We start from the raw sequence: 27608 nt of genomic DNA, 5'->3' as shown, positions 1-27608 counted from the left end.
GGAGGAGCCTTTCATATCACCCTGACCCTGAAGTCTAATGAGGACAGTTCCAGTTTCATCTGAGCTCATACTTCACCAGCTTGATCAATGGATATTTTAACCATTATTGGAATAGTTTCTGTGTTTTTCACAGGTAAGACGAGAAGTTACTTTGGGACCAGGAGACACCAGTAAATACATCAGTGGTTGTTTGTGGTCATACTGTAGTTTTAAGATGTCATTAGATGTATATTGTGTAGTAATTCTACACACTGACAGACACATTTTCGTACTATTCAGAGTGTTTTGTCAATATTCCATAAATCTTTAGGAATGAATGTACAGCTTTTTATCTGTTGTTAAGTTTTCAAAAACTAGATAATGGTCAAAATAAAACCACAACCTAGAAGCCCAAATGACAATTGTCTACAATTTTTTCATTTTATTAATGATATTTATATTTTAATTTTCTTGCTTGTTTGCAGAACAGAAGTCTGATTATAGATTTATAATTTGTAAAACATTTTCCTCTTTTTTTAAAATTTGATTTGATTTGGTCGATTCCAAACTTTGATTATGTGTGTTGATTTGTAGCATTTGTTGTCACTAATTTTAATTTTCAGGATGATAATTCATATATCACACAACTGAAGAGGAGCTCATGACTGTAACCTTCTCCTACATTAAAAACTTTGACTCTTTACTTGATTTCACGATCAGTTTGTTATTTAACTGTGACTTTGTGAAAATTAAAAAATAAACCAGATATTCACTTCTTTTGTTTCCTCCAGGTTGGTCTGAAGCAGCTGGTGTGTTACCAGATGACATACACGCAGCAGTAGGAGGAACAGTGATGTTCAACACTTCACTGACACAGACAGAAACACCAAATACTATCTCATGGTTTAAAGAAGGGGTTGACATTATTATAATAACCTCAACAACTGAAGCCAACAATACAAACCCTCAGTATGCAGACAGGATCACACTTTTCAGGTCGACTGGATCTCTGGAGCTGAGAAATGTTGCTCAGAGTGACAGTGGAACTTACGGAGTTCGTATATTATTACCAAGTGCAATCACCAGCATTGGGGCTACAACTCTGAGAGTTCATGGTGAGCATCATCTTCACACACATCAATGTGTAACATCATGATCATGTTGTTGTCTTGTTCTTCCAGATCCCATAACTGGTGCTAAACTGACCATCAGCTCTGAAGACTTGCTGGAGTTCAACAGTTCTGTCACATTGTCCTGCTCAGTCTCCTCTGGGTCCTCCCTCTCCTTCCTCTGGCGGAACATCAGCTCAGACATCTATGACAGTGATAAAGTTCAGATCAGTGACGGAGGAGCCAAACTCACCATCCTGAATGTGACCCGCTATGACCAGGGACCCTTCACATGCACCGTCTTCAATCCAGTGATCCGGGACGTCAGTGGTCCACAGACTCTCTCCATCAGCTGTGAGAAGATTTTTATGTTTCCTCATGTGATTATTAAAAAAAAATACAGTTAACAAAAGAACTTCTTTCTCCTCCTCCATATCCAGATGGACCTGATGATGTGGATCTACAGAGTTCACCATCAGAGGAATACTTTGAGAAGGGGTCCAACATCAGACTGAACTGCTCATCTGACTCCAGACCTCCTGCACGCCTTCAGTGGTTTTTGAACGACACCCTGCTGCCCGACACTGGACCAGAACTTCTATTGAGTTCTGTAACTGAGGAGCAGAGTGGACATTACAGCTGCCAGGCCTTCAACAGCAAAACTCTGAGATAAAAAACATCTCGCACAGCAGCTGTGACTGTGCTGGGTAAGTTTCTTTAACTTTATTTTAATGTTTTTTATTTTACATTTCTTTAATAGTTAAGTCACACAAACACAACAGGGAGGAACTCAAAATGAGTTTCTTTAGTTCGCCTGCTGCCATGTCGGTAGAGACAACCATGGAGAAGAAGAAAAATAAATACCAAAAGAACAGTTAATAGTAATGATTGAACATTTCATATACTTATACAACATCTGGCTGATCGTGAGTCATAGAAATTAAGGACATTTTCCTTGAGTAAAACTGTACCAGGAAGTACTACATTAAAATATGGAATCATAAAGTCAGAGACCAAAGTCCTTTCTAAGAAGATCATAATAGGAGATTATTCAGAAAAGATAAATTGATGCTGTCAATGTATTTATTAGAGGTGGATGGAGTCCAGTCACATGTTATTTGAGTAATATTTAAAATTTAAAAAACTCACATAAATCAACTCTGGTAAAAGTTTTTAAAAAAGAGAACAACATCTAAAATGTAACAAAGGTTAAATTATATATTATCAACATCATGACATTTCTGCATTTCACCTGGTCATAATCTTTTATTAATGTTTTACGTCGTTGAGCATACTAAAAGTAAAGATGATCACATAATGTTTCTGCATTTTTTTTAACTGTTTTTTTTAGTTATCTTGGACAAAAGACATATAAGTGAAAACATTTTTTTTAGCCAAACCTGTGACTTTTTTTCTGAGTGAACATATTTTTCTAAATACTATCACCCCCACCTGAGGTTGTGTCACTCCTGACCAGACGTGTAACCGCTGACTCAGCAAACAACAAACGTTGTACCTGAATAATATTTCTTTCCTTGGACAGAGAAAATAACAGCAGCTTCTATCGATGCATCAACAAAGCTGCCGATCGAAGGGAAGAGGATGAACCTGAGCTGTGACTCTGCTGGCTCCGTCTACTCCAGGTCGTGGATGAAGGACAGCAGCGCTCTGACTCCAGACGACAACATGATGCTTGACCATGACAACAGAACACTTTCCTTCACTTCAGTGAGGACGACGGATGACGGAGTGTATTCATGTACACAGAGTAACCCCATCCAGAGCAGCCGGGTGGACTACACGATGGTGGTTAACTGTAGGTAACACTCTGACACTCTTGTTTCATTGCTTTCTACTACAAGACATGATGTCACTTCCTGTCCTGCAGTTGGACCAGAGCAGGTGACAATCACAGGACCAGCTGAGGTGGACGTCCAAGAGTCCGTCACACTGACCTGCACTGCTGCGTCCACTCCAGCTTCCAGCTTCACTTGGACAGTGAACGGAACAGTCAAAGAAAATTCCTCCGTCTTCACTATAAACGAAGCTAAACGCTCAGACAGTCACAGAAACATCAAGTCCTTGTTCTTCTGGCTGCATTGCTGCCATCGTAGTCGTGAGTCTTGTCGTCGTCATCGCAGCTGTTGTGGGAGGATTTTATCTCAAAAAGAGAAGGTGAGTGTATTTTATTTTATTCTAGTTTTTGTTGTTTCAACGTAGTGCAGTTTGTAGTTTCTTGTTTTCTTCCTTCAGGGAAAATGCTCAGGAAAAACCAGGTGTGTAAAGTATCACATCAGAAATGTCATTTTATTTTCACGAATGTTGTTTTTATTTTTAAGATCATGTGTTGGAAGAATTTCCTCATTATGAAAATGTCAGGTAAAAGGTTCAGATTCAAACTTACTTCCTGCCAGAGAAGTGAGTGTTTGTCATTATGACGATTGTTTTCCATACTTAATAATTCCAGGAGGAAGAACCACAGACATACTGAGAGTAACCGGAGGACATGATTGGATGGATCAGTCCATGCTCAAGGTACATGTCTCATAAAATGGCTGTTGTGTGTTCACGTTTATATAATCAGTGCTGTGAAAATATAGATAAAAGAACGAATAATGATCTGTAATAATGATCTGTGTTGAATGTTTTTAATTAATCTATTGTTAATATCACCTACAATAGCTGTTAAATTGTCAATTTTAGTATTTGTATTTTATTTCATCATTGTATCAGATTAAAAAAAATGGATTTATGAGAAAAAGTCCTTTATAGTTGTAAACAGTTCTCGTCTATTTTATCCTGCTATATTTAAGAATCTAGTGTTGCTGCAACCTTTAGTTTGTACTAGTGTGTATGTGTGTGTGTGTCTGCCTAATCCTAATGTATTATACTGTAGACTCTTAAACAGCTCAATAAATTAGCTTGAGATTTAACTACTGTAATGAAGTGTGTTTCCTGACTCAACCCTCTCTGATCAGGCCACATTTCAAAGACCTTGTTTCCCTAATTTGACTGAAACAAACACAACTGAGTCTGCAAGTAAAACATAATGAGATTCAACACCTGAAGACTGAAGATGGGATGCCTTGGCAGTTTGACGGCGTGGACAGACGTTTGTTACATGCTTTAACTTATTTATGGCCATGTGCCATGGAGAAAGTTTAGACAACAGGGTAAATATGGGTTGATCCTTTTGACCATCCGAGACAAGCCACATGTCATCCACCTTAGAGGAGAATAAACAGATGGACTGAAGAAATGTACAATGATGCCAGAAATAATTTGTTGACCAAAGCACTGCTTGGATGAGACTCATTGATATGTCCTTATGTATGAACATTTGTAAATGTGTATGGATTTTTGTATAAAAAGTGCTGGATTACCTAATAAAAAAAAAAACGAAAGAATGAGAACTAATCTGATTAACATCAATGGTATGATGCCTAAACCCATAATACATGAAAGTGGTTATACTAAAATTGATGTGTTTAGAAGTGTCCAGTGTACCGGTAGGAAAGAATCTAGATGGAACGAGTAGATTAAATTATCCTAGGATAATGAGACATAAGACATGAAGTATTAAATTATCCTAGGATAATGAGACATAAGACATGAAGTATTGAAAAGCTGCAGAGGAGTGATGGAGGAGGAATGAGAAGGACAGCAAAGAAGGACCATAGCAGCCAATAGGAACACTGAAACGCTTGTCAACCGCACGGGTTTGTCAATAAAAACTCGGCAAGTGTCAAAGTGTGTGCTTCACAACAACACTAAGCTATACCCACCTGTTCTACGGGTGCACTTCAAGACAACTGAAGCTTTCACCACCTGGGCTTCAAAGTTCTCCAGGCTGCTGACTTTTTCTCCTGCCAAGTCCACCTGTTTGCTCATCCTCAAAACGTTGACGAGAAGCAAGCACCCGTCCGAGGAAGCATCCTCTGAACTCAGGTCATCCTCATCTCTTTGGCGAGAAGCAAGTGTTTCGTCCCAGCAATCTGCAACTCCGTCCAAGGTTGTGCGACGTGACCATTCGTGGATCTCAACGCTGCCCTCATCTCTAAGTTACATCTCTGACTCAGAAAGCAAACGCTGTTAATCGCCGAATCTGTTTGTGTAATTTAGTAGGATTTTATGTAAGATTCTTTCCCTTATTCTATCCGTTACCAAAGTGACCAAAAGTTACCAAACTGAAGTGATCATCCATCATTCTATTTCTCTAATAAATCTATAAAACGTCTCGTCGTTTTACGCATATTCTTTTTAGTGTTGTAATTATAAATTTAAGATCTTGCTAAGCTAGTGCTTCAGATCATGAGATTGATCAAAATATTATTTCATAATTAATTAATAACAACATTAAAATAATTTAATTAATTATTTAATCGTTTTCTCTGGGCTATAAATCAAAGGTGGTTCTCCAACTTCAGGTATACTTACCTATAGGCAATTTGAAGTTAAATCTACTTAGATGTTATGAAATTATAAACCTTATCACTACACTACTGACCTCTCAGTGAAGGTTTTAGTAATGAAGAACTACATCCTTCACTACATCAGATCAAGAGGAAGGGGACATAATGAGGGCAGAAGAAAATGATAATTAACACATTTTTATGAAATTTAAACCATGTGTGTTACTTTTAAAGTAAGGAAAATTTCCAGTTCAATTCAATTGAATTCAGTTTTATTTAAAGTGTCTTATCATAACAAGGTTATCTCAAGACACTTTACAGTTGAAGTCAGACTATAGCGAAGAAAGGAAAAACAGATCCTGCAATTCAACAATAAGCAGTAAGCAAAACACTGCAGTGAGCTATGGCGAGGAAAAACTTCCTTTTAGATGGCAGAAACCTTGAGCGTAACCAGACTCATTGTTGATGGCCTCCTGCTTTTAACCGGCTGGGAGGAAGGATGGATAAAGAGACGAGGGAGGGAGGGTACAGTGAGAGAAAAGAGGAGAGTATAGGAGATTCCATGGAGGTGCTGGAGAGAACTCGGGATCTGATAACGTGGTGGAAATCCTGGATCAGCAGCAGCTCTGGAGGTGGAGCCCTGGGGCCCTGGGAGATAAATAAAAAAGTGTGGGTTTAAACTGCACAGGTGATGAATGTAATGCAGAAAAGAAGGATATACAGAGCTTGGTGTCTAAAACTCCTCCAACATTCTCAGCCTATAGCAGCTAAGATAAACAGTAAGGCTTTATGGAAAAGTAAGGTTTTAAGATTGTTTTTAAACATAGAGAGGGTGTCTGCCCTCTGGACTGAAGCCGGTAGTTGGTGTCACAGCCGAGGGGCTTGAAAACTGAAAGCCCTGGCTCCAAATCTACATTTAGAGATTTGTGGTATAACTAATAGATCTGAGTTTGAGGATCGTAAGGTCCTAGAGGGTTGATAAGTTTGTATTAGATCTTGAATGTATGTTGGTGCTAGACCATGTAAGGCTTTATAGGTTAAGAGAAGGATTTTAAATTGTATTCTAAATTCTACAGGAAGCCAATGTAAGGAAGACAGCACAGGGGAAATGTGTTCGCGCCTCTTAGTCTTAGTAAGGACACATGCTGCAGAATTCTGAATGAGCTGAAGAGTTCTTCTTAGAACATCCTGACTGAAGAGAGTTACAATAGTCCAGCCTGGAGGTTACAAAAGCATGGATGAGTTTCTCAGCAGCATCTAAAGGAAGGAAGTGCCTGATTTTTGAAATGTTACGCAGGTGGAAGTAGGCGGTCCGTGAGATTTGTTTTATGTGTGAGTTAAATGATAAATCCTGGTCAAAGCAGACACCCAGATTCTTGACAGTAGTGCTAGCAGCAGGGGCAAGTCCATTTTGGAAAGCTAAATCATTAGTTAACAATTGTCTGAGAAGTTCCGGACCAACTAATAAAACCTCAGTTTTTTCCAAGTTCAGTAGGAAGAAGTTTTTGGTCATCCAGGACTTGATATCTGTAATACAGGACTGTAGTTGTGTTAGCTAGTTCTTTTCATCTGGCTTCATTGACAAGTTGGGCGTCATCAGTATAACAGTGAACATTTATAGAGTGTCTTCTGATCAAGTCCCTTAGGGGAGCATATAGATTGTGAATAGGATTGGACCAAGAACAGAACCTTGTGCAGAACCTTGTGGGACACCATAGCTGACCTTAGTGTGTGTCGATGAGAGGTTTTTGACATGTACATACTGCTTTCTATCTGACAGGTTGGATTTAAACCAGTTTAGAGCAGTTCTAAGTATGCCTATATGGTTTTCTAGCCTCTGTAGAAGGATTTGGTGGTCAACAGTGTCAAATGCAGCACTGAGATCTAGAAGAACAAGAACTGAAACACAGCCCTGATCAGAGGCCATTAGCAGGTCGTTGCTAACTTTTTCCAGGGCGGTCTCTGTGCTGTGGTGTTCAATTCAGTGTCACTTCAAATTGATCATTGTCATGGAGATAACCACACAAGCTGACTCGTCACCACTTTTGCAGAATCTTTGAAATGAAGACAAGATTAGAGATAGGCCTATAGTTAGTGAGAACTTCTGGATCAAGAGGGGGCTTTTTGAGCAGAGGTTTAATTACTGCAACTTTAAAAAATCTGAGGCACATAGCCTGATGTCTTTGACAAGTTAATAATGTAAATAAAGTGCTAAGTAAGGGGAACACTTCTTTAAGTTGCCAAGTGGGAAAAGGATCGAGAAGACATGTTGTGGACTTTGAAGAGGAAACAATCAGGGACAGTTGTCGACGACTAACTTGTAAAAAGGAGTCAAAATATATATCAGTATTAGTGTCTGTGTCCGGTGAAGCTGCACCGCTTGTATTAGCAGGTCTTGAATCTTTCCTCTGATAGTTACACATTTTTTTGTTTATTAAAAAAGTTCATGAAGTCACTGCTACTGAGATGAGGAGGGATGGACTGCTCAATGGACTGTTGGCTCTCTGTCAGCCTGGCTACAGTGCTGAATTAGAACTTGGGGTTATTCTTATTTACTTCTATAAGTGATGAGTAATAGCTGACTCTGGCTGTCCGAAGAGCTGCCTTGTATATTTTTAACTTATCTTGCCAGACCTGGGAGAATTCATCTTTTTTGGATGAACGCCATTTCTTCTCTAGTCGTTTTAATTTACGTGTTTCCTGAGTATACCAGGGAGCAAGGTTCTACTTCTGTTAACAGTCTTTAGAGTAAGTGGTGCAAGGAAGTCAAGCGTGTTATGTAGCGAGTCTGTGAAACTGTCCACAATGTTATCAATGTCAAGGTGACTATGGGTAGAGTTTCCTGACACACTGAGACTAGACATTTTACTGAGCACTGATGGGATTGATTCCTTTAATTTGGTTATGACACTTTCAGACAGACATCTTTTGAGAGTGCTCCTGCTCTGTAGACTTGGGTCATTTAAGATAAAATCAAAAGTTATTAATTGATGGTCAGAAAAAACTGAAATCTGAGGACAAACATAAAAATAACATTTTTAATTTCAAGTCCGTATGCTTGGACAAGATCTAATGTGTGTTTAAAGGAGTGAGTCGGTTCATGTACATACTGAGAGAAACCAAATGACTCCAGGGTAGAGTTAAATGTGTTAGCTAAGCTATCATGGACCATATCCACATGGATGTTAAAGTCACCAACAATAACCGCTGTATCTGATTCAAGCACCAGGCTGGTCAGGAACTCAGGGAACTCAGACAAGAATTCAGAATATGGTCCAGGAGGACGATAGAGTCAAACAAAGAGAAGTGACTTACCTGATCTTAAGGTTGTATAAATATGCCAAGTTTAATACTTTCCAAAGAGATGAAATCATATTGTGGTAGTAGTAAAGGTTGACAGACATGATGGCTGCGACTCCACCTTCTCGACTGTCGAGGGGGCATTAAAGTAAATGTGTCGGATGGTGTTGATTCATTTAAAGAAAGGTAATCATTGATAGACATCCAGGTTTCGTTTAAGCAGAATAAGTCAATGGTTTTATATGATATGAGTTCATTAATGAGTGCAGCTTTTGAGGACAGGGATCAGATATTCAACAACCCACACTTAATTTTCCTTTCCTGTACAACAATAGTGGAAGTATGCAGAATTAAAGCAATTCAATCAAGTTTATTGCCCAGTATTTTCTTTTTACTGGACTTTTAAGAAATGTCACTTAAATAAATATGCTACAAATCACAAGCACTAAACTGCTGGGCATTGAGCATTAACCAAACACAAAACATACTGAGGAAAAAGATCACCAAAACAAAGACAAAATATAACAAAAGCTTTGATCACTACGGAGGGTAAACAAAATTGCAATAAACTACACTGGCAACAACAATCACTCCAAAGAGGAAGAAGACATAAACAAATAAAAACCTCTATGAATGTTAAGAAACAAAAAAGGCTATAACTTCCCTATACAGAAAAAATATACAAACAAAAAGTCACTCACTTAAGAGGATCAAGAAAACCAAATACAAACTTGGTATCTTAGCTTAGTTGTGGCTTGGGACAAGGGCTGGAGATGCAGGTGAAGGAAGACGCAGACTATTTGACACGAGGAGAGAGGAACAGGTGGAAACAAACAGTGTCAAGTCAGACCAGGGAAACACGAGGAAGGGGAAGTTACGACTGTGTGAAAGCTAGCATTTTTATTTCTCCATCATAGCACCTCATGTATGACTCAACCTTCTTTTGGAACCTCCACTAAAGTGGTTCTTGTTGTTGAGAATCATCAAAGTGCAAACACACTTTGATGCTTCTCATTGGCTCGCATAACCATCCCACTCCTGATACCAGCTTTCACACATGAAGGACACTAGGGTTCCTATATGTTCTCAACATAAACAGTAAATTGGCTGAATAAAATGCATCTTAGAAGATGTATTTTGACCATAAAAACTGCCTGTAAATAAAAACCTTTTGCATCTTCATACCTCAGGTATGTGTTTACATGACAAACGAAGACCGGCTACAACAGACCATAAAATAAAAGTCAATTTAAAAACATAATGGAAATACAGACAGTTCAGTGGGTAAATCATTAGCTCCATGGCAGAGGTAATACATATGTTTGTTCAAGAACAACTTCCTTCAGGTAGACCTGAAAAAAGAAGCATCCAACATCCAATAATCACAGCACATATCGGACTGTAGACTCGCTCAACTTGGTCACAACCATTTCTCAAAATTACTATTTTTTGACCATAGATCATGTGATTACTGGCTGTGACAAAAATGGGATTATTTTGAAGCCAGGACTTGAACTTCCAACCTACCTCCTCAACCACAAGAGGGCGCACTTCTTCAGCTTTCCAGTTCCTTTGTGTGAGTCCATAAAAGAGGAGGAGCCTTTCATATCACCCTGACCCTGAAGTCTAATGAGGACAGTTCCAGTTTCATCTGAGCTCGTCACAACTTCACCAGCTTGATCAATGGATCTTTTAACCATTATTGGAATAGTTTCTGTGTTTTTCACAGGTAAGACGACAAGTTACTTTGGGACCAGGAGACACTAGTAAATACATCAGTGATTGTTTGTGGTCATACTGTAGTTTTAGGATGTCATTAAATGTATATTGTGTAGTAATTCTACACACTGACAGACACATTTTCGTACTATTCAGAGTGTTTTGTCAATATTCCATATATCTTTAGGAAAGAATGTATAGCTTTTCATCTGTCATTTAATTTTCTAAAAACCAGATAATGGTCAAAATAAAACCACAACTTAGAAGCCCAAATGACAATGTCCACAATTTTTTCATTTTATTAGTGATATACATATATATATATATATTATTTTTCTTGCTTGTTTACAGAACAGAAGTCTGATTATAGATTTATAATTTGTAAAAAATAAAATCCTCTGAATGCACTGGTATAACCTAATGTTTCCTTTTTTATTATTATGATTTGATTTGATTTTGCCAAATCAAAACTTTGATTAAGTGTCTTCATTTGTAGCATTTGTTGTCACTCATTTTAATTTTCACGATGATAATTCATATATCACACAACTGAAGAGGAGCTCATGACTGTAACCTTCTCCTACATTAAAAAAACAAACAAAAAACTCTTGACCCTTTACTTGATTTTACGATCAGTTTATTTAACTGTGACTTTGTGAAAATTAAAAAATAAACCAGATCTTCACTTCTTTTGTTTCCTCCAGGTTGGTCTGAAGCAACTGGTGTGTTACCAGATGACATACACGCAGCAGTAGGAGGAACAGTGATGTTCAACACTTCACTGACACAGACAGAAACACCAAATACTATCACATGGTCTAAAGGGAATGACATTATTATAATAACCTCAACACCTGAAGCCAACAATACAAACCATCAGTATGCAGACAGGATCACACTTTTCAGGTCGACTGGATCTCTGGAGCTGAGAAATGTTGCTGACAATGACAGTGGAACTTACAGAGTTAATATGTTATTACCTGGTGCAATCACCAGCATTGGGGCTACAACTCTGAGAGTTCATGGTGAGCATCATCTTCACTCACATCAATGTGTAACATCATGATCATGTTGGTGTCGTGTTCTTCCAGATCCCATAACTGGTGCTAAACTGACCATCAGCTCTGAAGACTTGCTGGAGTTCAACAGTTCTGTCACATTGTCCTGCTCAGTCTCCTCTGGGTCCTCGCTCTCCTTCCTCTGGCGGAACATCAGCTCAGACATCTATGACAGTGATAATGTTCAGATCAGTGACGGAGGAGCCAAACTCACCATCCTGAATGTGACCCGCTATGACCAGGGACCCTTCACATGCACCGTCTTCAATCCAGTGAGCCGGGACATCAGTGGTCCAAAGACTCTCTCCATCAGCTGTGAGAAGATTTTTATGTTTCCTCATGTGATGATTAAAAAAAAATACAGTGAACAAAAGAACTTCTTTCTCCTCCTCCATATCCAGATGGACCTGATGATGTGGATCTACAGAGTTCACCATCAGAGGAATACTTTGAGAAGGGGTCCAACATCAGACTGAACTGCTCATCTGACTCCAGACCTCCTGCACGCCTTCAGTGGTTTTTGAACGACACCCTGCTGCCCGACACTGGACCAGAACTTCTATTGAGTTCTGTAACTGAGGAGCAGAGTGGACATTACAGCTGCCAGGCCTTCAACAGCAAAACTCTGAGATACAAAACATCTCGCACAGCAGCTGTGACTGTGCTGGGTAAGTTTCTTTAACTTTATTTTAATGTTTTTTATTTTACATTTCTTTAATAGTTAAGTCACACAAACACAACAGGGAGGAACTCAAAATGAGTTTCTTTAGTTCGCCTGCTGCCATGTCGGTAGAGACAACCATGGAGAAGAAGAAAAATAAATACCAAAAGAACAGTTAATAGTAATGATTGAACATTTCATATACTTATACAACATCTGGCTGATCGTGAGTCATAGAAATTAAGGACATTTTCCTTGAGTAAAACTGTACCAGGAAGTACTACATTAAAATATGGAATCATAAAGTCAGAGACCAAAGTCCTTTCTAAGAAGATCATAATAGGAGATTATTCAGAAAAGATAAATTGATGCTGTCAATGTATTTATTAGAGGTGGATGGAGTCCAGTCACATGTTATTTGAGTAATATTTAAAATTAAAAAAACTCACATAAATCAACTCTGGTAAAAGTTTTTAAAAAAGAGAACAACACCTAAAATGTAACAAAGGTTAAATTATATATTATCAACATCATGACATTTCTGCATTTCACCTGGTCATAATCTTTTATTAATGTTTTACGTCGTTGAGCATACTAAAAGTAAAGATGATCACATAATGTTTCTGCATTTTTTTAACTGTTTTTTTTAGTTATCTTGGACAAAAGACATATAAGTGAAAACATTTTTTTTAGCCAAACCTGTGACTTTTTTTCTGAGTGAACATATTTTTCTAAATACTATCACTCCCACCTAAGGTTGTGTCACTCCTGACCAGACGTGTAACCGCTGACTCAGCAAACAACAAACGTTGTACCTGAATAATATTTCTTTCCTTGGACAGAGAAAATAACAGCAGCTTCTATCGATGCATCAACAAAGCTGCCGATCGAAGGGAAGAGCATGAACCTGAGCTGTGACTCTGCTGGCTCCGTCTACTCCAGGTCGTGGATGAAGGACAGCAGCGCTCTGACTCCAGACGACAACATGATGCTTGACCATGACAACAGAACACTTTCCTTCACTTCAGTGAGGACGACGGATGACGGAGTGTATTCATGTACACAGAGTAACCCCATCCAGAGCAGCCGGGTGGACTACACGATGGTGGTTAACTGTAGGTAACACTCTGACACTCTTGTTTCATTGCTTTCTACGACAAGACATGATGTCATTTCCTGTCCTGCAGTTGGACCAGAGCAGGTGACAATCACAGGACCAGCTGAGGTGGACGTCCAAGAGTCCGTCACACTGACCTGCACTGCTGCGTCCACTCCAGCTTCCAGCTTCACTTGGACAGTGAACGGAACAGTCAAAGAAAATTCCTCCGTCTTCACTATAAACGAAGCTAAACGCTCAGACAGCGGCAGCTACGTCTGTGAAGCACGAAATAATGTCACTGAGAAGACACTGAAGGCCACACATCAGCTTCTTGTCACAGGTACTTTATTTACATTAACTTCATCTGTAAGTAAGTAAGTCATTTTTATTTGTATAGCGCTTTTCCAGACCAGGGTCACAAAGCGCTTAAACAAAAAAAACAATATTCAATAAAATATATACTTTAAAGGTCAAGATAAAACTGATAACACAACAGGAGTTCCAGAAAATCAAGGAAAAGCCTAAACAAATAAAAACGTCTTAAGATGTTTCTTGAAAGAGTCAGTAGATTTTTCTCAGTTGAAGGAAACAGTTTCTGGTCAGTTTTCTGCAGTGTTGAACAAGAGACATGTCTTTGTCAAATACAACACCCTGGTTTCTCAGGCTCAGTTTGACAGACTGACTTAAGTCACCCAAGTACTGACTCAACCCTGGAATCTTATCATCAGGAGCAATCACAAGAGTTTCAGTTTTGTCCACATTTTAATGTGTAGATTCAAAGTTAGGTGATACAATATATTTTGTGTCACAGAAACATCAAGTCCTTGTTCTTCTGGCTGCATTGCTGCCATCGTAGTCGTGAGTCTTGTCGTCGTCATCGCAGCTGTTGTGGGAGGATTTTATCTCAAAAAGAGAAGGTGAGTGTATTTTATTTTATTCTAGTTTTTGTTGTTTCAAAGTAGTGCAGTTTGTAGTTTCTTGTTTTCTTCCTTCAGGGAAAATGCTCAGGAAAAACCAGGTGTGTAAAGTATCACATCAGAAATGTCATTTTATTTTCACGAATGTTGTTTTTATTTTTAAGATCATGTGTTGGAAGAATTTCCTCATTATGAAAATGTCAGGTAAAAGGTTCAGATTCAAACTTACTTCCTGCCAGAGAAGTGAGTGTTTGTCATTATGACGATTGTTTTCCATACTTAATAATTCCAGGAGGAAGAACCACAGACATACTGAGAGTAACAGGAGGACATGATTGGATGGATCAGTCCCTGCTCAAGGTACATGTCTCATAAAATGGCTGTTGTGTGTTCACGTTTATATAATCAGTGCTGTGAAAATATCGATAAAAGAACGAATAATGATCTGTAATAATGATCTGTGTTGAATGTTTTTAATTAATCTATTGTTAATATCACCTACAATAGCTGTTAAATTGTCAATTTTAGTATTTGTATTTTATTTCATCATTGTATCAGATTAAAAAAAATGGATTTATGAGAAAAAGTCCTTTATAGTTGTAAACAGTTCTCGTCTATTTTATCCTGCTATATTTAAGAATCTAGTGTTGCTGCAACCTTTAGTTTGTACTAGTGTGTATGTGTGTGTGTGTCTGCCTAATCCTAATGTATTATACTGTAGACTCTTAAACAGCTCAAAAAATTAGCTTGAGATTTAACTACTGTAATGAAGTGTGTTTCCTGACTCAACCCTCTCTGATCAGGCCACATTTCAAAGACCTTGTTTCCCTAATTTGACTGAAACAAACACAACTGAGTCTGCAAGTAAAACATAATGAGATTCAACACCTGAAGACTGAAGATGGGATGCCTTGGCAGTTTGACGGCGTGGACAGACGTTTGTTACATGCTTTAACTTATTTATGGCCATGTGCCATGGAGAAAGTTTAGACAACAGGGTAAATATGGGTTGATCCTTTTGACCATCCGAGACAAGCCACATGTCATCCACCTTAGAGGAGAATAAACAGATGGACTGAAGAAATGTACAATGATGCCAGAAATAATTTGTTGACCAAAGCACTGCTTGGATGAGACTCATTGATATGTCCTTATGTATGAACATTTGTAAATGTGTATGGATTTTTGTATAAAAAGTGCTGGATTACCTAATAAAAAAAAAAACGAAAGAATGAGAACTAATCTGATTAACATCAATGGTATGATGCCTAAACCCATAATACATGAAAGTGGTTATACTAAAATTGATGTGTTTAGAAGTGTCCAGTGTACCGGTAGGAAAGAATCTAGATGGAACGAGTAGATTAAATTATCCTAGGATAATGAGACATAAGACATGAAGTATTAAATTATCCTAGGATAATGAGACATAAGACATGAAGTATTGAAAAGCTGCAGAGGAGTGATGGAGGAGGAATGAGAAGGACAGCAAAGAAGGACCATAGCAGCCAATAGGAACACTGAAACGCTTGTCAACCGCACGGGTTTGTCAATAAAAACTCGGCAAGTGTCAAAGTGTGTGCTTCACAACAACACTAAGCTATACCCACCTGTTCTACGGGTGCGCTTCAAGACAACTGAAGCTTTCACCACCTGGGCTTCAAAGTTCTCCAGGCTGCTGACTTTTTCTCCTGCCAAGTCCACCTGTTTGCTCATCCTCAAAACGTTGACGAGAAGCAAGCACCCGTCCGAGGAAGCATCCTCTGAACTCAGGTCATCCTCATCTCTTTGGCGAGAAGCAAGTGTTTCGTCCCAGCAATCTGCAACTCCGTCCAAGGTTGTGCGACGTGACCATTCGTGGATCTCAACGCTGCCCTCATCTCTAAGTTACATCTCTGACTCAGAAAGCAAACGCTGTTAATCGCCGAATCTGTTTGTGTAATTTAGTAGGATTTTATGTAAGATTCTTTCCCTTATTCTATCCGTTACCAAAGTGACCAAAAGTTACCAAACTGAAGTGATCATCCATCATTCTATTTCTCTAATAAATCTATAAAACGTCTCGTCGTTTTACGCATATTCTTTTTAGTGTTGTAATTATAAATTTAAGATCTTGCTAAGCTAGTGCTTCAGATCATGAGATTGATCAAAATATTATTTCATAATTAATTAATAACAACATTAAAATAATTTAATTAATTATTTAATCGTTTTCTCTGGGCTATAAATCAAAGGTGGTTCTCCAACTTCAGGTATACTTACCTATAGGCAATTTGAAGTTAAATCTACTTAGATGTTATGAAATTATAAACCTTATCACTACACTACTGACCTCTCAGTGAAGGTTTTAGTAATGAAGAACTACATCCTTCACTACATCAGATCAAGAGGAAGGGGACATAATGAGGGCAGAAGAAAATGATAATTAACACATTTTTATGAAATTTAAACCATGTGTGTTACTTTTAAAGTAAGGAAAATTTCCAGTTCAATTCAATTGAATTCAGTTTTATTTAAAGTGTCTTATCATAACAAGGTTATCTCAAGACACTTTACAGTTGAAGTCAGACTATAGCGAAGAAAGGAAAAACAGATCCTGCAATTCAACAATAAGCAGTAAGCAAAACACTGCAGTGAGCTATGGCGAGGAAAAACTTCCTTTTAGATGGCAGAAACCTTGAGCGTAACCAGACTCATTGTTGATGGCCTCCTGCTTTTAACCGGCTGGGAGGAAGGATGGATAAAGAGACGAGGGAGGGAGGGTACAGTGAGAGAAAAGAGGAGAGTATAGGAGATTCCATGGAGGTGCTGGAGAGAACTCGGGATCTGATAACGTGGTGGAAATCCTGGATCAGCAGCAGCTCTGGAGGTGGAGCCCTGGGGCCCTGGGAGATAAATAAAAAAGTGTGGGTTTAAACTGCACAGGTGATGAATGTAATGCAGAAAAGAAGGATATACAGAGCTTGGTGTCTAAAACTCCTCCAACATTCTCAGCCTATAGCAGCTAAGATAAACAGTAAGGCTTTATGGAAAAGTAAGGTTTTAAGATTGTTTTTAAACATAGAGAGGGTGTCTGCCCTCTGGACTGAAGCCGGTAGTTGGTGTCACAGCCGAGGGGCTTGAAAACTGAAAGCCCTGGCTCCAAATCTACATTTAGAGATTTGTGGTATAACTAATAGATCTGAGTTTGAGGATCGTAAGGTCCTAGAGGGTTGATAAGTTTGTATTAGATCTTGAATGTATGTTGGTGCTAGACCATGTAAGGCTTTATAGGTTAAGAGAAGGATTTTAAATTGTATTCTAAATTCTACAGGAAGCCAATGTAAGGAAGACAGCACAGGGGAAATGTGTTCGCGCCTCTTAGTCTTAGTAAGGACACATGCTGCAGAATTCTGAATGAGCTGAAGAGTTCTTCTTAGAACATCCTGACTGAAGAGAGTTACAATAGTCCAGCCTGGAGGTTACAAAAGCATGGATGAGTTTCTCAGCAGCATCTAAAGGAAGGAAGTGCCTGATTTTTGAAATGTTACGCAGGTGGAAGTAGGCGGTCCGTGAGATTTGTTTTATGTGTGAGTTAAATGATAAATCCTGGTCAAAGCAGACACCCAGATTCTTGACAGTAGTGCTAGCAGCAGGGGCAAGTCCATTTTGGAAAGCTAAATCATTAGTTAACAATTGTCTGAGAAGTTCCGGACCAACTAATAAAACCTCAGTTTTTTCCAAGTTCAGTAGGAAGAAGTTTTTGGTCATCCAGGACTTGATATCTGTAATACAGGACTGTAGTTGTGTTAGCTAGTTCTTTTCATCTGGCTTCATTGACAAGTTGGGCGTCATCAGTATAACAGTGAACATTTATAGAGTGTCTTCTGATCAAGTCCCTTAGGGGAGCATATAGATTGTGAATAGGATTGGACCAAGAACAGAACCTTGTGCAGAACCTTGTGGGACACCATAGCTGACCTTAGTGTGTGTCGATGAGAGGTTTTTGACATGTACATACTGCTTTCTATCTGACAGGTTGGATTTAAACCAGTTTAGAGCAGTTCTAAGTATGCCTATATGGTTTTCTAGCCTCTGTAGAAGGATTTGGTGGTCAACAGTGTCAAATGCAGCACTGAGATCTAGAAGAACAAGAACTGAAACACAGCCCTGATCAGAGGCCATTAGCAGGTCGTTGCTAACTTTTTCCAGGGCGGTCTCTGTGCTGTGGTGTTCAATTCAGTGTCACTTCAAATTGATCATTGTCATGGAGATAACCACACAAGCTGACTCGTCACCACTTTTGCAGAATCTTTGAAATGAAGACAAGATTAGAGATAGGCCTATAGTTAGTGAGAACTTCTGGATCAAGAGGGGGCTTTTTGAGCAGAGGTTTAATTACTGCAACTTTAAAAAATCTGAGGCACATAGCCTGATGTCTTTGACAAGTTAATAATGTAAATAAAGTGCTAAGTAAGGGGAACACTTCTTTAAGTTGCCAAGTGGGAAAAGGATCGAGAAGACATGTTGTGGACTTTGAAGAGGAAACAATCAGGGACAGTTGTCGACGACTAACTTGTAAAAAGGAGTCAAAATATATATCAGTATTAGTGTCTGTGTCCGGTGAAGCTGCACCGCTTGTATTAGCAGGTCTTGAATCTTTCCTCTGATAGTTACACATTTTTTTGTTTATTAAAAAAGTTCATGAAGTCACTGCTACTGAGATGAGGAGGGATGGACTGCTCAATGGACTGTTGGCTCTCTGTCAGCCTGGCTACAGTGCTGAATTAGAACTTGGGGTTATTCTTATTTACTTCTATAAGTGATGAGTAATAGCTGACTCTGGCTGTCCGAAGAGCTGCCTTGTATATTTTTAACTTATCTTGCCAGACCTGGGAGAATTCATCTTTTTTGGATGAACGCCATTTCTTCTCTAGTCGTTTTAATTTACGTGTTTCCTGAGTATACCAGGGAGCAAGGTTCTACTTCTGTTAACAGTCTTTAGAGTAAGTGGTGCAAGGAAGTCAAGCGTGTTATGTAGCGAGTCTGTGAAACTGTCCACAATGTTATCAATGTCAAGGTGACTATGGGTAGAGTTTCCTGACACACTGAGACTAGACATTTTACTGAGCACTGATGGGATTGATTCCTTTAATTTGGTTATGACACTTTCAGACAGACATCTTTTGAGAGTGCTCCTGCTCTGTAGACTTGGGTCATTTAAGATAAAATCAAAAGTTATTAATTGATGGTCAGAAAAAACTGAAATCTGAGGACAAACATAAAAATAACATTTTTAATTTCAAGTCCGTATGCTTGGACAAGATCTAATGTGTGTTTAAAGGAGTGAGTCGGTTCATGTACATACTGAGAGAAACCAAATGACTCCAGGGTAGAGTTAAATGTGTTAGCTAAGCTATCATGGACCATATCCACATGGATGTTAAAGTCACCAACAATAACCGCTGTATCTGATTCAAGCACCAGGCTGGTCAGGAACTCAGGGAACTCAGACAAGAATTCAGAATATGGTCCAGGAGGACGATAGAGTCAAACAAAGAGAAGTGACTTACCTGATCTTAAGGTTGTATAAATATGCCAAGTTTAATACTTTCCAAAGAGATGAAATCATATTGTGGTAGTAGTAAAGGTTGACAGACATGATGGCTGCGACTCCACCTTCTCGACTGTCGAGGGGGCATTAAAGTAAATGTGTCGGATGGTGTTGATTCATTTAAAGAAAGGTAATCATTGATAGACATCCAGGTTTCGTTTAAGCAGAATAAGTCAATGGTTTTATATGATATGAGTTCATTAATGAGTGCAGCTTTTGAGGACAGGGATCAGATATTCAACAACCCACACTTAATTTTCCTTTCCTGTACAACAATAGTGGAAGTATGCAGAATTAAAGCAATTCAATCAAGTTTATTGCCCAGTATTTTCTTTTTACTGGACTTTTAAGAAATGTCACTTAAATAAATATGCTACAAATCACAAGCACTAAACTGCTGGGCATTGAGCATTAACCAAACACAAAACATACTGAGGAAAAAGATCACCAAAACAAAGACAAAATATAACAAAAGCTTTGATCACTACGGAGGGTAAACAAAATTGCAATAAACTACACTGGCAACAACAATCACTCCAAAGAGGAAGAAGACATAAACAAATAAAAACCTCTATGAATGTTAAGAAACAAAAAAGGCTATAACTTCCCTATACAGAAAAAATATACAAACAAAAAGTCACTCACTTAAGAGGATCAAGAAAACCAAATACAAACTTGGTATCTTAGCTTAGTTGTGGCTTGGGACAAGGGCTGGAGATGCAGGTGAAGGAAGACCCAGACTATTTGACACGAGGAGAGAGGAACAGGTGGAAACAAACAGTGTCAAGTCAGACCAGGGAAACACGAGGAAGGGGAAGTTACGACTGTGTGAAAGCTAGCATTTTTATTTCTCCATCATAGCACCTCATGTATGACTCAACCTTCTTTTGGAACCTCCACTAAAGTGGTTCTTGTTGTTGAGAATCATCAAAGTGCAAACACACTTTGATGCTTCTCATTGGCTCGCATAACCATCCCACTCCTGATACCAGCTTTCACACATGAAGGACACTAGGGTTCCTATATTTTCTCAACATAAACAGTAAATTGGCTGAATAAAATGCATCTTAGAAGATGTATTTTGACCATAAAAACTGCCTGTAAATAAAAACCTTTTGCATCTTCATACCTCAGGTATGTGTTTACATGACAAACGAAGACCGGCTACAACAGACCATAAAATAAAAGTCAATTTAAAAACATAATGGAAATACAGACAGTTCAGTGGGTAAATCATTAGCTCCATGGCAGAGGTAATACATATGTTTGTTCAAGAACAACTTCCTTCAGGTAGACCTGAAAAAAGAAGCATCCAACATCCAATAATCACAGCACATATCGGACTGTAGACTCGCTCAACTTGGTCACAACCATTTCTCAAAATTACTAATTTTTGACCATAGATCATGTGATTACTGGCTGTGACAAAAATGGGATTATTTTGAAGCCAGGACTTGAACTTCCAACCTACCTCCTCAACCACAAGAGGGCGCACTTCTTCAGCTTTCCAGTTCCTTTGTGTGAGTCCATAAAAGAGGAGGAGCCTTTCATATCACCCTGACCCTGAAGTCTAATGAGGACAGTTCCAGTTTCATCTGAGCTCGTCACAACTTCACCAGCTTGATCAATGGATCTTTTAACCATTATTGGAATAGTTTCTGTGTTTTTCACAGGTAAGACGACAAGTTACTTTGGGACCAGGAGACACTAGTAAATACATCAGTGATTGTTTGTGGTCATACTGTAGTTTTAGGATGTCATTAAATGTATATTGTGTAGAAATTCTACACACTGACAGACACATTTTCGTACTATTCAGAGTGTTTTGTCAATATTCCATATATCTTTAGGAAAGAATGTATAGCTTTTCATCTGTCATTTAATTTTCTAAAAACCAGATAATGGTCAAAATAAAACCACAACTTAGAAGCCCAAATGACAATGTCCACAATTTTTTCATTTTATTAATGATATACATATATATATATATATTATTTTTCTTGCTTGTTTACAGAACAGAAGTCTGATTATAGATTTATAATTTGTAAAAAATAAAATCCTCTGAATGCACTGGTATAACCTAATGTTTCCTTTTTTATTATTATGATTTGATTTGATTTTGCCAAATCAAAACTTTGATTAAGTGTCTTCATTTGTAGCATTTGTTGTCACTCATTTTAATTTTCACGATGATAATTCATATATCACACAACTGAAGAGGAGCTCATGACTGTAACCTTCTCCTACATTAAAAAAACAAACAAAAAACTCTTGACCCTTTACTTGATTTTACGATCAGTTTATTTAACTGTGACTTTGTGAAAATTAAAAAATAAACCAGATCTTCACTTCTTTTGTTTCCTCCAGGTTGGTCTGAAGCAACTGGTGTGTTACCAGATGACATACACGCAGCAGTAGGAGGAACAGTGATGTTCAACACTTCACTGACACAGACAGAAACACCAAATACTATCACATGGTCTAAAGGGAATGACATTATTATAATAACCTCAACACCTGAAGCCAACAATACAAACCATCAGTATGCAGACAGGATCACACTTTTCAGGTCGACTGGATCTCTGGAGCTGAGAAATGTTGCTGACAATGACAGTGGAACTTACAGAGTTAATATGTTATTACCTGGTGCAATCACCAGCATTGGGGCTACAACTCTGAGAGTTCATGGTGAGCATCATCTTCACTCACATCAATGTGTAACATCATGATCATGTTGGTGTCGTGTTCTTCCAGATCCCATAACTGGTGCTAAACTGACCATCAGCTCTGAAGACTTGCTGGAGTTCAACAGTTCTGTCACATTGTCCTGCTCAGTCTCCTCTGGGTCCTCCCTCTCCTTCCTCTGGCGGAACATCAGCTCAGACATCTATGACAGTGATAATGTTCAGATCAGTGACGGAGGAGCCAAACTCACCATCCTGAATGTGACCCGCTATGACCAGGGACCCTTCACATGCACCGTCTTCAATCCAGTGAGCCGGGACATCAGTGGTCCAAAGACTCTCTCCATCAGCTGTGAGAAGATTTTTATGTTTCCTCATGTGATGATTAAAAAAAATACAGTGAACAAAAGAACTTCTTTCTCCTCCTCCATATCCAGATGGACCTGATGATGTGGATCTACAGAGTTCACCATCAGAGGAATACTTTGAGAAGGGGTCCAACATCAGACTGAACTGCTCATCTGACTCCAGACCTCCTGCACGCCTTCAGTGGTTTTTGAACGACACCCTGCTGCCCGACACTGGACCAGAACTTCTATTGAGTTCTGTAACTGAGGAGCAGAGTGGACATTACAGCTGCCAGGCCTTCAACAGCAAAACTCTGAGATACAAAACATCTCGCACAGCAGCTGTGACTGTGCTGGGTAAGTTTCTTTAACTTTATTTTAATGTTTTTTATTTTACATTTCTTTAATAGTTAAGTCACACAAACACAACAGGGAGGAACTCAAAATGAGTTTCTTTAGTTCGCCTGCTGCCATGTCGGTAGAGACAACCATGGAGAAGAAGAAAAATAAATACCAAAAGAACAGTTAATAGTAATGATTGAACATTTCATATACTTATACAACATCTGGCTGATCGTGAGTCATAGAAATTAAGGACATTTTCCTTGAGTAAAACTGTACCAGGAAGTACTACATTAAAATATGGAATCATAAAGTCAGAGACCAAAGTCCTTTCTAAGAAGATCATAATAGGAGATTATTCAGAAAAGATAAATTGATGCTGTCAATGTATTTATTAGAGGTGGATGGAGTCCAGTCACATGTTATTTGAGTAATATTTAAAATTAAAAAAACTCACATAAATCAACTCTGGTAAAAGTTTTTAAAAAAGAGAACAACACCTAAAATGTAACAAAGGTTACATTATATATTATCAACATCATGACATTTCTGCATTTCACCTGGTCATAATCTTTTATTAATGTTTTACGTCGTTGAGCATACTAAAAGTAAAGATGATCACATAATGTTTCTGCATTTTTTTAAACTGTTTTTTTTAGTTATCTTGGACAAAAGACATATAAGTGAAAACATTTTTTTTAGCCAAACCTGTGACTTTTTTTCTGAGTGAATATATTTTTCTAAATACTATCACTCCCACCTAAGGTTGTGTCACTCCTGACCAGACGTGTAACCGCTGACTCAGCAAACAACAAACGTTGTACCTGAATAATATTTCTTTCCTTGGACAGAGAAAATAACAGCAGCTTCTATCGATGCATCAACAAAGCTGCCGATCGAAGGGAAGAGCATGAACCTGAGCTGTGACTCTGCTGGCTCCGTCTACTCCAGGTCGTGGATGAAGGACAGCAGCGCTCTGACTCCAGACGACAACATGATGCTTGACCATGACAACAGAACACTTTCCTTCACTTCAGTGAGGACGACGGATGACGGAGTGTATTCATGTACACAGAGTAACCCCATCCAGAGCAGCCGGGTGGACTACACGATGGTGGTTAACTGTAGGTAACACTCTGACACTCTTGTTTCATTGCTTTCTACGACAAGACATGATGTCATTTCCTGTCCTGCAGTTGGACCAGAGCAGGTGACAATCACAGGACCAGCTGAGGTGGACGTCCAAGAGTCCGTCACACTGACCTGCACTGCTGCGTCCACTCCAGCTTCCAGCTTCACTTGGACAGTGAACGGAACAGTCAAAGAAAATTCCTCCGTCTTCACTATAAACGAAGCTAAACGCTCAGACAGCGGCAGCTACGTCTGTGAAGCACGAAATAATGTCACTGAGAAGACACTGAAGGCCACACATCAGCTTCTTGTCACAGGTACTTTATTTACATTAACTTCATCTGTAAGTAAGTAAGTCATTTTTATTTGTATAGCGCTTTTCCAGACCAGGGTCACAAAGCGCTTAAACAAAAAAAACAATATTCAATAAAATATATACTTTAAAGGTCAAGATAAAACTGATAACACAACAGGAGTTCCAGAAAATCAAGGAAAAGCCTAAACAAATAAAAACGTCTTAAGATGTTTCTTGAAAGAGTCAGTAGATTTTTCTCAGTTGAAGGAAACAGTTTCTGGTCAGTTTTCTGCAGTGTTGAACAAGAGACATGTCTTTGTCAAATACAACACCCTGGTTTCTCAGGCTCAGTTTGACAGACTGACTTAAGTCACCCAAGTACTGACTCAACCCTGGAATCTTATCATCAGGAGCAATCACAAGAGTTTCAGTTTTGTCCACATTTTAATGTGTAGATTCAAAGTTAGGTGATACAATATATTTTGTGTCACAGAAACATCAAGTCCTTGTTCTTCTGGCTGCATTGCTGCCATCGTAGTCGTGAGTCTTGTCGTCGTCATCGCAGCTGTTGTGGGAGGATTTTATCTCAAAAAGAGAAGGTGAGTGTATTTTATTTTATTCTAGTTTTTGTTGTTTCAAAGTAGTGCAGTTTGTAGTTTCTTGTTTTCTTCCTTCAGGGAAAATGCTCAGGAAAAACCAGGTGTGTAAAGTATCACATCAGAAATGTCATTTTATTTTCACGAATGTTGTTTTTATTTTTAAGATCATGTGTTGGAAGAATTTCCTCATTATGAAAATGTCAGGTAAAAGGTTCAGATTCAAACTTACTTCCTGCCAGAGAAGTGAGTGTTTGTCATTATGACGATTGTTTTCCATACTTAATAATTCCAGGAGGAAGAACCACAGACATACTGAGAGTAACAGGAGGACATGATTGGATGGATCAGTCCCTGCTCAAGGTACATGTCTCATAAAATGGCTGTTGTGTGTTCACGTTTATATAATCAGTGCTGTGAAAATATCGATAAAAGAACGAATAATGATCTGTAATAATGATCTGTGTTGAATGTTTTTAATTAATCTATTGTTAATATCACCTACAATAGCTGTTAAATTGTCAATTTTAGTATTTGTATTTTATTTCATCATTGTATCAGATTAAAAAAAATGGATTTATGAGAAAAAGTCCTTTATAGTTGTAAACAGTTCTCGTCTATTTTATCCTGCTATATTTAAGAATCTAGTGTTGCTGCAACCTTTAGTTTGTACTAGTGTGTATGTGTGTGTGTGTGTGTCTGCCTAATCCTAATGTATTATACTGTAGACTCTTAAACAGCTCAAAAAATTAGCTTGAGATTTAACTACTGTAATAAAGTGTGTTTCCTGACTCAACCCTCTCTGATCAGGCCACATTTCAAAGACCTTGTTTCCCTAATTTGACTGAAACAAACACAACTGAGTCTGCAAGTAAAACATAATGAGATTCAACACCTGAAGACTGAAGATGGGATGCCTTGGCAGTTTGACGGCGTGGACAGACGTTTGTTACATGCTTTAACTTATTTATGGCCATGTGCCATGGAGAAAGTTTAGACAACAGGGTAAATATGGGTTGATCCTTTTGACCATCCGAGACAAGTCACATGTCATCCACCTTAGAGGAGAATAAACAGATGGACTGAAGAAATGTACAATGATGCCAGAACTAATTTGTTGACCAAAGCACTGCTTGGATGAGACTCATTGATATGTCCTTATGTATGAACATTTGTAAATGTGTATGGATTTTTGTATAAAAAGTGCTGGATTACCTAATAAAAAAAAAAAACGAAAGAATGAGAACTAATCTGATTAACATCAATGGTATGATGCCTAAACCCATAATACATGAAAGAGGTTATACTAAAATTGATGTGTTTAGAAGTGTCCAGTGTACCGGTAGGAAAGAATCTAGATGGAACGAGTAGATTAAATTATCCTAGGATAATGAGACATAAGACATGAAGTATTAAATTATCCTAGGATAATGAGACATAAGACATGAAGTATTGAAAAGCTGCAGAGGAGTGATGGAGGAGGAATGAGAAGGACAGCAAAGAAGGACCATAGCAGCCAATAGGAACACTGAAACGCTTGTCAACCGCACGGGTTTGTCAATAAAAACTCGGCAAGTGTCAAAGTGTGTGCTTCACAACAACACTAAGCTATACCCACCTGTTCTACGGGTGCGCTTCAAGACAACTGAAGCTTTCACCACCTGGGCTTCAAAGTTCTCCAGGCTGCTGACTTTTTCTCCTGCCAAGTCCACCTGTTTTCTCATCCTCAAAACGTTGACGAGAAGCAAGCACCCGTCCGAGGAAGCATCCTGCTGAACTCAGGTCATCCTCATCTCTTTGGCGAGAAGCAAGTGTTTCGTCCCAGCAATCTGCAACTCCGTCCAAGGTTGTGCGACGTGAGCATTCGTGGATCTCAACGCTGCCCTCATCTCTAAGTTACATCTCTGACTCAGAAAGCAAACGCTGTTAATCGCCGAATCTGTTTGTGTAATTTAGTAGGACTTTATGTAAGATTCTTTCCCTTATTCTATCCGTTACCAAACGTGCCATAAGTTCATCACTTTCTCATGTTTTATCCCTGAAGTGATCATCCATCATTCTATTTCTCTAATAAATCTATAAAACGTCTCGTCGTTTTACGCATATTCTTTTTAGTGTTGTAATTATAAATTTAAGATCTTGCTAAGCTAGTGCTTCAGATCATGAGATTGATCAAAATATTATTTCATAATTAATTAATAACAACATTAAAATAATTTAATTAATTATTTAATTGTTTTCTCTGGGCTATAAATCAAAGGTGGTTCTCCGACTTCAGGTATACTTACCTATAGGCAATTTGAAGTTAAATCTACTTAGATGTTATGAAATTATAAACCTTATCACTACACTACTGACCTCTCAGT

General features: G+C 38.4%; 1 protein-coding gene and 1 pseudogene across 2 annotated transcripts; both read left to right on the top strand.

The window, feature by feature from the left end:
* Window positions 1–60: 60 nt before the first annotated feature.
* On the top strand, window positions 61–26667 carry LOC148067662 (hemicentin-1-like; annotated as a pseudogene). The gene is made up of 19 exons (XR_015713236.1): window positions 61–133; window positions 771–1094; window positions 1161–1442; window positions 1529–1795; window positions 2632–2904; window positions 2977–3263; window positions 3342–3364; window positions 3428–3467; window positions 3556–3581; window positions 22215–22535; window positions 22602–22883; window positions 22969–23235; window positions 24072–24344; window positions 24417–24668; window positions 25140–25245; window positions 25324–25346; window positions 25410–25449; window positions 25538–25605; window positions 26053–26667. The product of XR_015713236.1 is annotated as a hemicentin-1-like (transcript).
* On the top strand, window positions 10442–15466 carry LOC148067663 (cell adhesion molecule CEACAM5-like). The gene is made up of 11 exons (XM_087806298.1): window positions 10442–10529; window positions 11224–11544; window positions 11611–11892; window positions 11979–12245; window positions 13081–13353; window positions 13426–13677; window positions 14149–14254; window positions 14333–14355; window positions 14419–14458; window positions 14547–14614; window positions 15058–15466. The coding sequence occupies exons 1-10, from the start codon at window positions 10484–10486 to the stop codon at window positions 14587–14589; spliced, it is 1653 nt and encodes a 550-aa protein (XP_087662424.1). The 5' UTR covers window positions 10442–10483; the 3' UTR covers window positions 14590–14614; window positions 15058–15466.
* Window positions 26668–27608: the final 941 nt, after the last annotated feature.

This window comes from Callionymus lyra, chromosome 13, assembly GCF_982586985.1.
Source record: "Callionymus lyra chromosome 13, fCalLyr1.hap1.1, whole genome shotgun sequence".
NCBI lineage: Eukaryota > Metazoa > Chordata > Actinopteri > Syngnathiformes > Callionymidae > Callionymus > Callionymus lyra.
The sequence above is the reverse complement of the archived record's forward strand: the minus strand, read 5'-3'. Positions and strand labels throughout refer to the sequence as shown.

Excerpts from the sequence above, each read along its gene's own strand:
- LOC148067663 (XM_087806298.1), top strand. The coding sequence starts at position 10,484 with ATGGATCTTTTAACCATTATTGGAATAGTTTCTGTGTTTTTCACAG. Across the intron at positions 10,530-11,223 it reads AGTTTCTGTGTTTTTCACAG|GTTGGTCTGAAGCAACTGGT; the intron begins GTAAGACGACAA and ends TGTTTCCTCCAG. Across the intron at positions 14,356-14,418 it reads AAATGCTCAGGAAAAACCAG|ATCATGTGTTGGAAGAATTT; the intron begins GTGTGTAAAGTA and ends TTTATTTTTAAG.